This window comes from Gymnoscopelus microlampas (genome assembly GCF_963454915.1).
Source record: "Gymnoscopelus microlampas genome assembly, chromosome: 13".
Taxonomy (NCBI): domain Eukaryota; kingdom Metazoa; phylum Chordata; class Actinopteri; order Myctophiformes; family Myctophidae; genus Gymnoscopelus; species Gymnoscopelus microlampas.
Genome location: NC_139950.1, coordinates 36,949,514 through 36,963,825, shown reverse-complemented (window position 1 = coordinate 36,963,825; position 14,312 = coordinate 36,949,514). Strand labels below are relative to the sequence as shown.

Below are 14,312 nucleotides of genomic sequence, written 5' to 3'. Positions count from 1 at the left end.
TCTGAGCTCAATCGATAGCCACATAGTGATTAGAAACAAATGCCTTGTGAGATTCAGCGCTCATGTCTTTTGATCTCCTTTCTGCCTCACGGCCAGGCGTTGCAAAACAGAATTAGAGAGGGCCATTTATTTGGCTCTGCTAGGAGGAAATGGCCGGCGAATGTGACACTATACTAGTCAATTTGTTTGCTGGGAAAACAGACAATGAGACTTTCTTTTGGATGACATGCTGGGTAACCACGTTGGGTTGGGAAAAAAATGCTGGTTTTCAATTGTTATTATCCAGGTTAAAAGTATGTTCAGAGTGTATACTGTAGCTTCGACCCCCTGGTGGCGTCTAAGTCAGTACAAATCCTGAACAATCCTGAGCAATACGATGCAAACACAATACATCAAACCGTTAACAGATGACAAGTCTCACAGGAAGCAATGAGCTAAATAAATTCTTACGAGGATCTCATAACGCAAAACTTGTTTGGCAGCTCGGACAAGAGCGAAGGATGTAAGGTGGGAAAGAGGAGCATTCTCTTCATTAGCTGAACGCCTTTCAAGGAGAAGCCAGGGCGGACGTTCGGAGGCACGTAGGCAAGGCTGAAATGTTACGACAAGCAGCAGCTGGGGGGAGGTGCAGAGTACGCACTGATCACTCTGATTGACACAGGAAGTGACCGTTCTCCCTCTCCAAACCAGCAGCCAGTGAAAATGCCAAGGGCCAAATTGAAGATGCTGTGTTTAAGTGCGTGTGTGTGTGTGTACATGCATGTGTAGAGAAAGAGGGAAAGAGAAATGCACCATTCATAGTGAGCCATCTTCTGCATGGCATAATTGATTTTATACAACCGATAAACACATGGACCTAAACACCTATGTTGTACTGTATGAAGCCGAGTGGATAGAGAGAGAGGCCATCTGGGAATCGGAAGGTCACCGGTTCAACCATCGGCTCTCCCGGTCTATGTGTCAAAGTCACATAGAGACACTTAACCCCATAACTGATCCCCGGGTGCTGCTAAAAATAGTCACCCACTGCACCTAATTGTTAGGATGGGTAAATGCATGAAGGATGAATTTCAGGTATGTGCAAATACCCATACAAGAATAATATTAGATGGCGATAGCTACCCATTTTTCAAAGTACCTTTTCCCAAAACATGAATCATGCCTTCAGAGATGCTTTTCAGCTGCTCCAAATGAGACGGGGCTATGTGAGGTCTTACTGGTCTTAACAGGCTGTTATCTCCACATGCTGGACTGTGGATGAGGCTAGGCAGATGGAACCCTGGTGAGAGCAAGGGGTGACTAAACTCACATGTCTCAGAATCCTGTCTGAGACAGAATCATGTCTGAGTTATTTATATGTAAATGACAGTATGAACACTTAAAGGAGTAGTTCAACGAAAAAAATACTTATTTTCTATCAGTTACACACTCCATGAAGCCTTGAATTCATGGATTTTTTTTTTTTTTTGTGCCAATGATGTTTTTGATGACCGGCAGAGACTCCGGTACGGAGTCTTCTATTGAACGATGACCCGGTCATCAAATTATTGGCTCAGGAATGCGACAAAAACAATGTTTCATGGGGTGGGTAATTGAGCGATTTTTTGGGTTGAACTACTCCTTTAACAACTTAAGTTTCCCTATAATGTAGAGAAAACAGAATGCCTGCAACACTCTATTGTATGCACATGAGAGTATGTCTCTGTCTCTATTTTTGAGAGATGGAGAGGTGGGTTTAGAAATGACAGATAAAGAATCTGTCAAATTGAACTCCTAACCACAGAGGTTATGCGGTTCTTTAGAAAGCGGGATTTTCCGTCTGTCTGAGTCTGGGAAACTGGAGACTTTGGGGCTCAGGGCCATGAGAGACCACACACACGGCAACAAAGAGACAACATCCACTGGTCAATAGGTTATTCACACAAAGTACAAATGGGAAAAGGAAACTCAGAGGCTACATCCAATCTTGTTACAAAATATGGAATTGTGCTGCTTTGTCGGTGAGCATGCGCACACACACACACACACACACACACACACACACACTTTCTCTCCATCTCTGTCAGGCTGTCAGAAGACATCAGCAGCACTCAGGGCAGATGATGGAATCAGCAGGGCAGATGATGGAATCAGCAGGGCAGATGTGCAAACACGGCTGACAGCCCACCCTCACCGCACCCCACAGCACACCACGTATCATTTCTAAAACCACAGCCTTACACTGAAATGGGAAAGGGCTGAATTTACCTCTCACCAACAGGTGAGCTCTCTTTTTTCTTTTCTTTTTTTGACGTATGCACGCAACTTAAGTGTACGTGCACGCACGCACACGCACGTACACGCTCATACTGCAAGGAAGTCGAAGGGTCAAATATGAGCTAATAGGAGGCAGTCTGGATAAAGGGATCCCTCTTCCCAAACAATCAATACAAGGAAGGGAAATCCAACCCAGGCAATTAGTCGGCACGCTGTGCCCTCAGTGCACACAAAACGCTCTAAGTGAAAGCCAGCTGAGGAACAAGACACAAAAGATACAGTACATCAGCCCTGTTGTTTTCTTAAACATAAATATTAATATTCATGATATAAATATGCACTTGAGCTTAAGGCATCTTAGCGCATTGTATCGAGTAGGACAATTATTACCAAAGCTGATAGGACCTATCTGGCCGCAACGGGTTCACGTCAGGGAAGGTTTTCCCTCATGAATCTGTTCACAGATCAATTCATCTTTAGAAAGCAGCATTTTTTCTTCAGTTGGGTTAAGGTTAACAGAAAAAGATGCATTTCTTAGCCACAATTCCTATTCGGACAAACAAAGGAGTGATTCCATTTTTTTCAATTGGGTTTTTTAGACCCCGACTCACGCGGTTGTTCAGTTCCAATAATTAAAAGTGGAACAGGTGAGAAGGGCCAGACGAGGCGGCACTTTAATCCCACATGACTAGCGGTAGGTGGGGTCAACAGCTGAGGCCACTCAGCAGTAGTGTCCACATAAAGCTATGACTGATCAATTTAGATCTAACTCACAGAAAGACTCAAACCCCTACTGAGTCAAATAACCTGTTCAGCCACACGTGGCAAGTACAGTATCACATCACTGACCAACTACTGTGACATCTCCAATATGGCTATACAATGACCGTCATTCAGCGTCCAGTCATACAACACTAAGCAAATAGAATGCAGGAGGGAGTTCAACAGCTCATTAAAATACAGTCTCTGGCTCTCCGCTCCATTCAGCACCAGTATTGTGGGTCCATTGTGTGCAGACCCTGAAACCAAACAGGAGCACACAGCTGCAAGATGTAGATCTGAGGCCAAGCCCTGACAGGCAGGCATGATGAACGGGTCCATTCAGGAGCAGAGCTGCCGTGCCGTGCTACTCCACACAGCAGGGCTTGCAGCCCACGGTTTGCACCAGAAAAGACAGCAGGTCACACTAGTTCAAACGAGAGGACGTTCAAGAGTAGCAGGAAAACCATTAACATAATGTGTGTGTGACGCAGCGAGCGTGTTTGAGAGAGGAGGCGAGGGCGTCTCATCTCCGGCAACCACGCTCATCTGGGGCTGGGGGGGGGGGGTGGGGGGATGCGGTAGGAGATGGGAGAGCAAAAGGGAGAGTGACCTTTTCCAGATGGTATAGCCTTTAATCCATGCAACAGAGTCCTGCTGGGAACACAAAGACTGGAGAAGTCTGATAAATTAGACCCAAATGCCATTGTATATCTGCAATTCCATGTGCATATTAACGAGAAGGCACTTCAGTGGCTTTGAATTGGGCTGCCTTCAAGAGGGCCACTCTGGCGGCCATATTGGTCAAGTGGAAACAGTCACGCCAATCTTCAATCAGTTGAGCCCGGGCCCCGAATTCTGCTTCGGTGCTCCAAACTAGCACTTGAAATTATTTCAAGGATAGAATGGAACAGAATAAATAAAATGCCCAATATGACAAGACACGAGGTGGACAGCTATAGTGTTGCACTTCAACAAGTCTACAAGCTCTACAGTTTAAACAATTCTACACTAGTGTATGCAGACAAAAATGCCCTGACAGCATGTTGGCATAAAGATCCTATCTTCACTCAATGTTATCTGGTTTTCTGTATTTAAAAAAGCATGTCTGACTAGTAGTCATGGTCTCTGCTCCATTAAATACACAATGCCCCAAAGATGTTTTGCTGCTACATTATTATACATATAAATCACATGTGCTTTTACATCGTCAAAGTAAAACAGCGAGAGACCAGCGATTTAAAATGTGCGTATCTGTCACATCATCAGCGCAGTAAGTAATCACATGAACCAGACAGAGATGGAGAGCTAATATATCACTGCCCCCTGCTGGAAGAAAACCCAACTACTCCAGACTGATTAAGATCATCCATTGAACATTTATTACACAGAGCAATTATAGTTCTCAATGAAATTCAAATAAACTTAGGCTAACACAAATGTCATTCATAAGCGTCTGCCGGGGACAGTGGCATAGACATTTGCTGGAGCTGTACCCAGTAATTAGGTTTGACATTTTCCTCGCAGATCGTCATTAGTCACTTGCAAACAGCACTGATGTGACGTGATGATGTTAATATTTGTAATATATTGCAATTAGAAAAGGTTTGCTTGAGGGGCCTGGTGGTTTTCTTTGCTATTCCAAATGTCACAGAGAACATTGAAATGAACATGAAGGGGGAACAGTCATAATGTGTGTCAAAGCATCAATAGATCTGGCATTTGACTCGGAAGGTTTGCTTTACACTGCCAAAGCATGTGAACACGGCTTTATAAGTATCACCACCAAACACTGAACCTAAAAGGATTTCTATTATGGCCTATACACATTAAAATACCCATTTGTAGTAGGGAGGTCCTGATCAAGTTTGATCCGAATCATTTACGAATAAGATAAGTTGAGAAAAATCTTTACTGATCCCCAGATGGAAATGTAAGTGTCATAGCAGCAACAGCAGCAGTGAGAATGAAAGACAGAAGGACAGATACAAGTAAGAGTAAGAGACGACAAACAAACCAAGATGAAAAAGAAAGAAAATATTCTGAAAATGTGAAAGATTGTACACCTGTTCAGTCCATCAATCAATATAAATGTATAAAGAATATAAAATATATTGCGAGCAAATATACTGTATGTTTGAATATACTGTATGTGAATTCTTTCAACAATGAATATGTGAATGAATACATGTACAGACTATCTACAATGAATATAAGAATGGATATACGAGTATCTGGATGAACGTAACATCTATCAACAGTCTATGGGTGAATAGAAGTACAGTCTCTCAACAGTTATCCTTAACAGGTATCTGTCAGAGAAAACACACAGAGGTCAACGGCTGCTCACAGGAGATAAAAATGTCTTAAAAGTGTTGAAGCATCAGCGGGAAGAGGAAATAAGAGCAAGAGCAATCAAAAAATGTGGAGAAGAGGAAGTAAAGTTAAGACAAATATTATTCTATAAAAATTCCAACGCGTTTTCGACCGGTTAAGGTTTTCATCAGGGCGGGAACCGATTTAACTTTACTTCCTCTCCCCCACATTGCTTGAGCGCTCGGATCTCCTCATTAGGTATCTTTCAGAGTTTGGCAAATGTCCATCCTAGTATTTACAAGGGCGCCAGAGTCCATTCAGGAATCAGTAGTCTAAAGTAAGTAACAGAGAGTACAGGTCTTACTTAAAAGGATCCCTGGCTAATAAATAGACCTTAATACATTATGATTGCCCTCTATAACTAAAATAAAGATTTTAAAAACACCTTCAATTTATAGAAACGGTTCATCTTTTACTCAAGATGGGCAATGCCCGTCGCAAGTTGATGATGTCATTTGCCCATGTGTGGTCTAGCCCTATGGAAGTTATGGAATACATGTGCAAAAAAAAACATTTAAAATATTGATTCTCATATTAAGTTGTTTTCAATTTTCACATGCATTCCATAGGACTAGACCACACATGGGTATCATCAACTTCCGACGGGCATTGCCCCTATTGAGTGAACTATTTCTAAAATAAATACAATATTTACGATGTTTTTTATTTTACATTTTAGTTATAGATGGCAATTATAATGTATTAAGGCATATTTGGCTTATTAGCCAGGGATCCTTTTAAAAGTTCTCATGTGGGAGATACATTTGGTTGTGAAGCCTGATGGTTGCTGGCATAAAAGACTGGCCATGGTGCTTCGTGGTGTGTCGAGGAGGGATGAGTCTGTGGCTGAACCTGCCTCTTATCTTCAACAGCGTATCATAGAGGTACACAGACCATCTTTACTAATGAGTATCATCTGATACAGTGTCCCGATATTGATATTTTTCTAAATAATACCGCTAAATAGTGCACACTACTCAAATATGTAAACAACTTTTATTTGCAAAGCACATTACAGAACAGATTGACTCAAAGTGCTTCAAAAGATTTATTTGTTTTTAAACCTAAGAATTATCGCCAAACGTTATACAAATGGATTATGTGCTTATAACAATTTTGAGACACATATTCAGTATACACAGCCTAACCCAGTAGTCAGTGTGATTCGGTACACCTCTACCCCTAAACACACACACACCTATCCTTCTTTCTCTTTTTTTCCCTACCCGACCTGTTTGTGTCTCTTTCAGGTTCCTGACAAGGGGAGGTCTCCATCATCCAACAGTGGATCCCCATTGAATCATCATCCCATCTAACTGAACAAGTTGCACAACTGTGCTCCTACAGTAGGCTTTCATCACCTAAACACCACAGCCTGGTCAGAAATGGTTGGAATATATAGGAAGTACAGCCGCTGCTAAACAATAAACATGTTCACTGCCAAGTTGAGGGTAATGTCCGTTTATATGACAGCTGTAAATGGAGCGCAATGGGTGTCAATACAAATGTAAAAAGAATAACAATTTGATATAGCAGATACAGATTATTTATGGTTATCTTTATATTTTCCAGGCACCCTAGGTTCGACTCCCGATCCCGACGACCTTTGCTGCGTGTCACCCCTCCATCTCTCTCCCCATTTCCTGTCAGCCTACTGTAATCTATCAATAAAGGCAAAAAAGCCAAAAAGAAATGGGTGGTTCCACACAAATTGTATGCTACAACAAATGTGAAACTGTCAGAAACCCAATAAAGAAATGTAATAAAAAGTAATGCGCCAACCTCACTGACACAAATTCCTTGTATGTGCAAACTTACCTGGCAATAACAATTATTTTGATTATGAAATCATATCCGAATCTAAAGTGACACACATGTTTTGCTTTCCATTGCCATTTATTTTTGTTGTATAGTACAGCAAGTCTAGTCCACAAGGAAAGCAGCACATGAGCAGCGCACCCTTCAATTTCATGTTTGATACGGATCAATTAGAATATGCCTTGATCGGCTGATTTCGGCTCTGATCCTTATCCGTCAGAATGGATTGGTATATCCCTAATTTGTAGTGGCAACATTGCAGCGCAAGCTTACATTCTGTGTTTGATACTGATCAATCAGAATTTGCCTTGAACGGGTCCAGTCCTGATCTGTCAGATTGGATCGGGTCATCCCTAATTTGCAGTGGCAACATCGATCCACTACAGCAGTGGTTCCCAAACCTTTTAGCTCAAGACCCAAAAGAGAAATTAGACGTTTGCCTGGGACCCAAACTAGTGAAAATAGCAGATCTACAAGCTCACAGCAAGTTGCTTCGCGCCGCATTGTGAACTCATAGATCTGATACTTTCACTGCTTCTTAAAGGTTTTTCTTTATTATTATTATTATTTATGGAAAATATCTAAAAGATCTTTCTTTATTTATTAACTACTTTTGAAAAATGTTGATTTCTTTGTTTAAACTTTTAAAAATATTTTAAAATTATATATATATATATTTATTTATTTTTAATAGTAGGAAACGAAAAAAAAGGGGGATATTTACTCGCGACCCATACAAATTGCTCCACGACCCTAACATAATTGTAATATTAATGGCTCGGCCATCCACCAGCCCTGGTAGATTTCACTAGCCCTCTTTAAGTGCACAAAGGTCAAGAGAGATGGAGCGAGAGAGAGGCACAGAGAAGGAGGGGGGGGGTTGCAGGAGTGAGACAGAGAGAGAGAGGGATGGAGTAAGTAATAAATTGCTTGTGGTTTAACACCCACCTGTTTGATGGAGCTGCGAGTCTTCTCTTTCCACTCATGGCTGCTGAGCTCCAAAGTGCAGTGTACGTACGTCTCTCGCTCATAGGAGCCCAGAATGAACAGTCTGCAGGCACAATAGAGGACAGGAGAAGAACAGCGTTAAGCCTAATTTATGCTCAGTTTTTTGCTTGAAATCTTTTTCTTGTTGCCAACGTCCATAAAAGGATAAATGAAGCTTTAGACTTACTCAAATATGTCTTATTTGAAAATTCACAATCACTGTATTTTCCTGACACTCTGATAGACAGATTCAACAGATGAAGTGCAACAGTAGAAAAGGACAGTGCCTGTGATTCTGGTAATAAAGCCACTGATTATGCCTACAGTAAATATTCTAAAAATGAAAAGCTACTGTATGTTTTTGACCACTGGATAAAAGCAGTCAAAAACAGATATGTGAAAAGCATTCTCTGTAGCCTACATTACCATATTTTACAGTAATGATTTTGTACTTAAGTAATTGCATGGGATAATCATAATAGAAGAAATATTAGTTAGTTGCATACCTAATTTCTATTTTAATTCTGTTGTGAATAATGTGAATCCAAACAGTGATGCAGGAGTGTACAATTTATATTTATAATAAACAGACCTGTGATTGACTGATAGTTCATAAAATAGGTTTATAGAAAATATACCTTATTAATGAGACCTCTAACTGAGGTTTCCTAGACTTTTTTCCCTGTATTTGAGAGAGAGTTTTAGCTAAATCATTTTCAGAAATTATTGGTAGATTGTGAGGTGTAGCCGTATTGCATGTAAAAAAATGTTTTAATAATAGTGAAGTAAAAGATGGTTTAGACTAGAGCAAATACAAGACTATTGCTGCCCCCTGGTGCGGTGAGGAGAGAGTGCTATGACATCACCAGTGTAGCTGTGAAAGTCACTTGTCGACACACAAGGTGTGCACTCATTCAGAATACTTACATGAAAGGGCTTTGGCTCATGTTAACCACAATAGTTTCCTCTACATTTCTAAAATAACCAACTCAGTTTAAACTTCCTTTAGAAACGCCTAAGATACCAGTAAATATTATGAGTCAGAATTATTCAACTTCCTGATTTGTTTTGCTCCCATTCATCCATAGCTGCTTTGAAGCTGTTATTTTGTTTTTTCTGACAGTCCTATTTCCTGAATCACAGCAGGTTACTGAGCAATGCAATGGGCAGATGCTTCCCCCTGCTGGAGATTCACAGAATAGTGTAGGAAATGCATTCCCTACACATGAAACATTGCAGAAATGGCCTATAAGTCAATCTTTTATTTAGATGGTAAAATTCAACACTTAATTCACTAATCCTCTGACCCGCTGACAGAACACTTTTTTTCTGAGAGAAGAAGCGGTTCTCCGAAAAATCTCACCGATGTAGTCGATAGCCCCTACCCCCAAAAAAACAAGGAATAATGATAAGCTTTCAGCTTGCTTGCCATTTGAACACCCATTCAGATGTTTGTAAGGAAGGGAAAACTAGAGAGGGGGAGAGGGAGAGAAAAAGTACTTTAGGCTGGTGTCTATGTGTGTGTGTGCGTGCCATGGCAGGCTGCTCCAGTGAGGTAAGAGGGGATCCATTTGCACCCAGTGGTGAGTGAAGAGAAGGACCAGAGCTCTGGGCCTGCAGCCGGGAATTAGGCGGTGTGAATTATTAATGGTCGAGTCAGATCTGAAAACACATACATGCCATGTGGGAACACAAATATGCATCCACATTCCACACACATACACTCTCTATCTCTCTCTCTCCCTCTCTCTCTCTCTCTCTCTCTCTCTCACACACACACACACACACACACACACACACAGACATACACACACACAGATGTATGCCAACATACATATGAGCTCATCTGTCTACCAAGGGAACCATTGGATACAAAGGATAAAACTTTCCATCAGGGTGTGGTCGGGGTGGTTAGTTGGTTCAAAGCTGCCATGTTTAAATTTTCATTGGCCGACAGCACGTTTGCCTCAGGGAAGGGACTGTAAAAACTGGAAAGGACCAGTGTGTCCTCACTAAGACAATGGGCTGTATCGTGTGGAATCTAGTTGACTGTGCGTTCCCATGTGACAGAGACATATTAGGTTCCTTTACGGAAGAAGCAATGAAATTTAGAGCTTTAATGTTTAAGTTGATTAGCACAGCATTTTGTACAGGGGAGCGGCAAGGGCAATAAAAAGCTCTGGTTGTAATGGAGAGTGGTAAGTTGGAACACCTTGGATATAATGTTACACCATCTAACACATACTGTACTGTCGTGTCCACATAAATACACTGTCCAGTGTCCACATAAACCAAATGCAAAGTCAACATTCATTGAATTACAAGAAGCTTTTTCACCAAAGACTAGTTCATGCTCATGTTCAGTGCCAAGAACCATAAACTGGATACAAATCTCATTTTACATGCTAGACCTTAGCATGGCTCACACATTTGTAAATAGCCTATATATTATAGTAATTTCAAATTCTTACACCCCTAAAATGGTTACTGAAGATTCATATTCACCTCGGGATTTAAAAAAGAAATGGCCATGTCATCATAATTTTCCACAGTAATCATAATTGTATCTTTGCAAATGTAATGTAGTTTCAAAACTAGTCTACGAGTATCCCTTTAACTGAGAACTAAATACTTATACTTCATTGCGCGCCAGTGTTGCGTGCCGAAAATAGCCGATCTACAAGCTCATCTGCAAAGTATAAATTAAGCATAATAGTGATCAATACAGTTTCTCTCCTTCCCATGCAATCCCAGTGGGCCTGTAATGTTTTGCTAGCTACCCAGTTACACAACAGCTCAGAGCACCTGACCTTGTAGATGGCCTAAGGACTTAATATGGGATTTGTGTTATTATAGGAAGGAGAATGTACCCTTCTTTCAGATTATTTTGTTGAAAACGAATGCACAAATCATGCGTTTCTGACCAAATCTCAGGGACCAAAATTAAGGGGTTATTAAATAATTATCTGTGATATGTGAAAAACAATTTAATGCGAGCACAACTCATGTCTCAACAAGTAGTCTCTTTAGCAGGTCTCCAAACGCATGTTTCTGTTAATGCCCTGTGAAAAACTACTTACAGTACATATACTACTGAAGAGACTACTACTGCATTAACCAACCACTGAACCTTTTGTGATGCCAGACTACTATTTAATATATTATTAATTTTATTTTACTTGTAGTATCTGCTGTAGTATAGCAATTATATCCCTCACTGTACTTTGATAAAGCTATTGCTGTAACCCTCAGGTGTCATGTCCCGTTTCCCTGTTGTTTTATATTTGCATGTTCAGCAACAAACTGACCCAATAAAACGTTTATCCCAGCTAGCGGCGGAGCTCAAAGGAGGGCAATGTCGTCCCATCCGTCCATCCCTTCGTCCTTCCACCACATTGATCCCACAAGATATTAAAAAAACCTCTGGCTGTTTAAAACCACTTTGATCTGGTTGGGTGTAAGGAGCTGTATAGCCTCTAGGCAAGGGCTGCTAACAAAACTTTAACAGAAAGGTTTAAAGTTAAGCCTTTTCTTTTCAAATGACATCATCTTTTTTAATAATCAAAGAAATGATTCTATACCAATTTGCATTAATTGTGAAAAACTGAAACTGGCTTAATAACATTGTCCTACTATGGGAACGTTGTTTAGTTCAGAATTTTGTCACACTTGTACAGGTAGGTATGGATAATTTACAAACCTTGACTTTGATGGCATTTGTTATGACATTTAAGACTTAAATTGTGCCTTAGCTTGCTGAAGCATTGTGCCATACGACCATGGCCTTAAGCCTAATTTATGTTGCTCAATGAAAATAACAGTTCTATGATCGAAAATCTTATATTTTATTAAGTATAAATTAGACTTTAGAACATGATGCACAGCATGAGTCCTGAGTGTGGACTCCAATGCAGTTCACAATCTTTTGTGAGGGATGTTCAATTCAAAAAACACTCGCAGGCACTTCATACTCTCAAAAAAAACCAAAATACACTAGCATAAAGGCTATTGAACAAAGTTTTAAGACATGCAGATGTTTTCTGGATTACTTATAGACACCTTATCACCCATGACACCTGAGGATGGGTGAACATCCACACCTTTTCTTTATGAGCCACAGTGTGGCTACCTGGATGGTATTGTTTTCACCTTGTGAGGTGTTTATGTCTGTGGACAGATTTAGTCACCGCGACAGCGTCACAACTGTGCAAGATGCAGTCACGAAACTTTAGGTATGTAGTTGATATCACAGTGAGTGCCGAGTTCCCGGGGTGGAACTGGAACTTGGACGGTGTGGCATGAGAAAGAGTGCCGGAAGTATGGGGTGAACAGATACTGGCTAACTGATACCATTTGTTTCCATTAGCAACATGCTAAGAAGCTTTCAGTAGACATTTCTCAGTAACCGTAGTGCCCATTAAAAAGTGAATTTCAACTATTTGACCACTACCTCACCAAAAATATTGTTTGGTGGCACCACCCTCCATTCTATGTCACTTGTAAACAAGGTGTACTCAGTTTCAAAAGTGGTTGTTGGACTGTAGTAAGGGGGGGCTTCACATAGGGTGGGGCCAAACCCCCGCAGGGCGCTTTTTTCTAGTTGTAATAGTAAAATTAAAATAAGTCAATAGCAGACACAGTCCTCCACACAAGGAAAGGGACATGGGTTAGAGTTCTCTTACCTGCTACATTCAATGAGGGTGACTTGGAGTCGCCCCTCCACCAACCGGGTGTCCTGGACGGACAGGTCCAAGTCACTGGCCGAGCCCAGCGGAGGCTGCACTTGAAATGGGAAGAAGGGTTTGTATCTGGAAGAAACAGAAAAGCACTCAGTAAATTTTGCTACAGGGACTGATGAACTGATGATCGGTCTGTGTAGACAAATGTCTCAAGGATGACTTTTAGCTGTAGAGTTGGTTGGTGTTTAATCACAATAGTCATGGTCCAAAGGTCAATATTAAATGTCTTTCTTTCTGTGACGATCGTCAAACTTTTCTAACTTCCTTAAGTACAAAATGAAGGAATTACCCCCATGTTTTATGTCCCATGTCTTTTCTTTTACTGAAATCAGACCAAATAATGAAAATTTTGTGTGAGTGACTGTCATCAGTGTGCAATAGTCATGACAGATAAATAATGAGGGAGCTTTGTTGACATACAGTAGAATGAAGGCCTAAGCTTGAGTTATACTTAGCTGTGCACCAAAATCCCAAAATAGCCGATCTACAATCTCTAGGTAGATCTTTGATATTTTGGTGCACAAGACCAGCACGGAAGAAAAATATGAATCACGCATGAGAGGAGATAGAGAGCAGGTTCTGGTGGGATCCCAGGTGAAATGTGTATTTATGAAATGGTCCGAGGCAAGGCTTTTCATTATGATGCTATCTCTAGCCCATTTAGACCCGAGGCCCATTTTAAAAACGCCTTCTAAATCCTAACCTAAGTTTTCTGAAAAAGTTCAATTCAAGGCTTTCCAGGTCTAAATGTGCTAGTCATGGCATTCTGTTGAAATACAATCACTGTGTTAGCAACGAGATCAGGAGGAAATTAAGAGAAAACCTCACTTTGCTCCCCGATCACCCTGTTCATATAATTAAAAACACCACCTGAAAAGGGATGCAATGGTGTATTGTTTTAAGTATATCAAGCAACATCTAACAGTTCTGAATCGTAAGCCTTTCCCTGTAAAAATAAAATAAAAAAGAACAACCCTGAAAGCTTGTGATCACTGATGTTCCCTTTTGTGGGTCAAAACACCAGTAAACAGAACTACTTAAAGATACACTGCTGATTTCTTCTTTTTAACTTTCTCAGTGCCAAGCCACGAGTTATCCCGAGTTTTTTCTGAATGCCCTCAGTGCCAGAACGAGTTATCCCGAGTTAAAAAAAAAAAAATGTTCAGAACCCAAGATATCATTATCTGAAGATTTGCAGCTCCATCCACTCTTTGTTTAACTTATAACTGAAAAGGGCTGTATCTCGCTTCCTAAGCACTTTTTTTTTACTTATAAAAAAAAAAAAAAAATCTGGCACAGTATGCCATTTTTTTTATTTCATTGGCACTGAGAGAGTTAATAGCGCCGAGCCTGACAACGCCATACCTCTGAGGGTAT

At 40.7% G+C, this 14,312-nt stretch overlaps 1 protein-coding gene across 1 annotated transcript in view; it reads right to left on the bottom strand.

Moving 5' to 3' along the window:
* Positions 1-14,312, bottom strand: part of pdzd8 (PDZ domain containing 8) — a 55,627-nt gene that overhangs the window by 23,071 nt on the left and 18,244 nt on the right. The window contains exons 2-3 of the mRNA XM_084075360.1: positions 12,879-13,004; positions 8,158-8,260 (exon numbers count right to left, since the gene is read on the bottom strand). Coding sequence (XP_083931486.1) covers positions 8,158-8,260; positions 12,879-13,004 — 229 coding nt within the window. The remainder of the gene's footprint in view (positions 1-8,157; positions 8,261-12,878; positions 13,005-14,312) is intronic.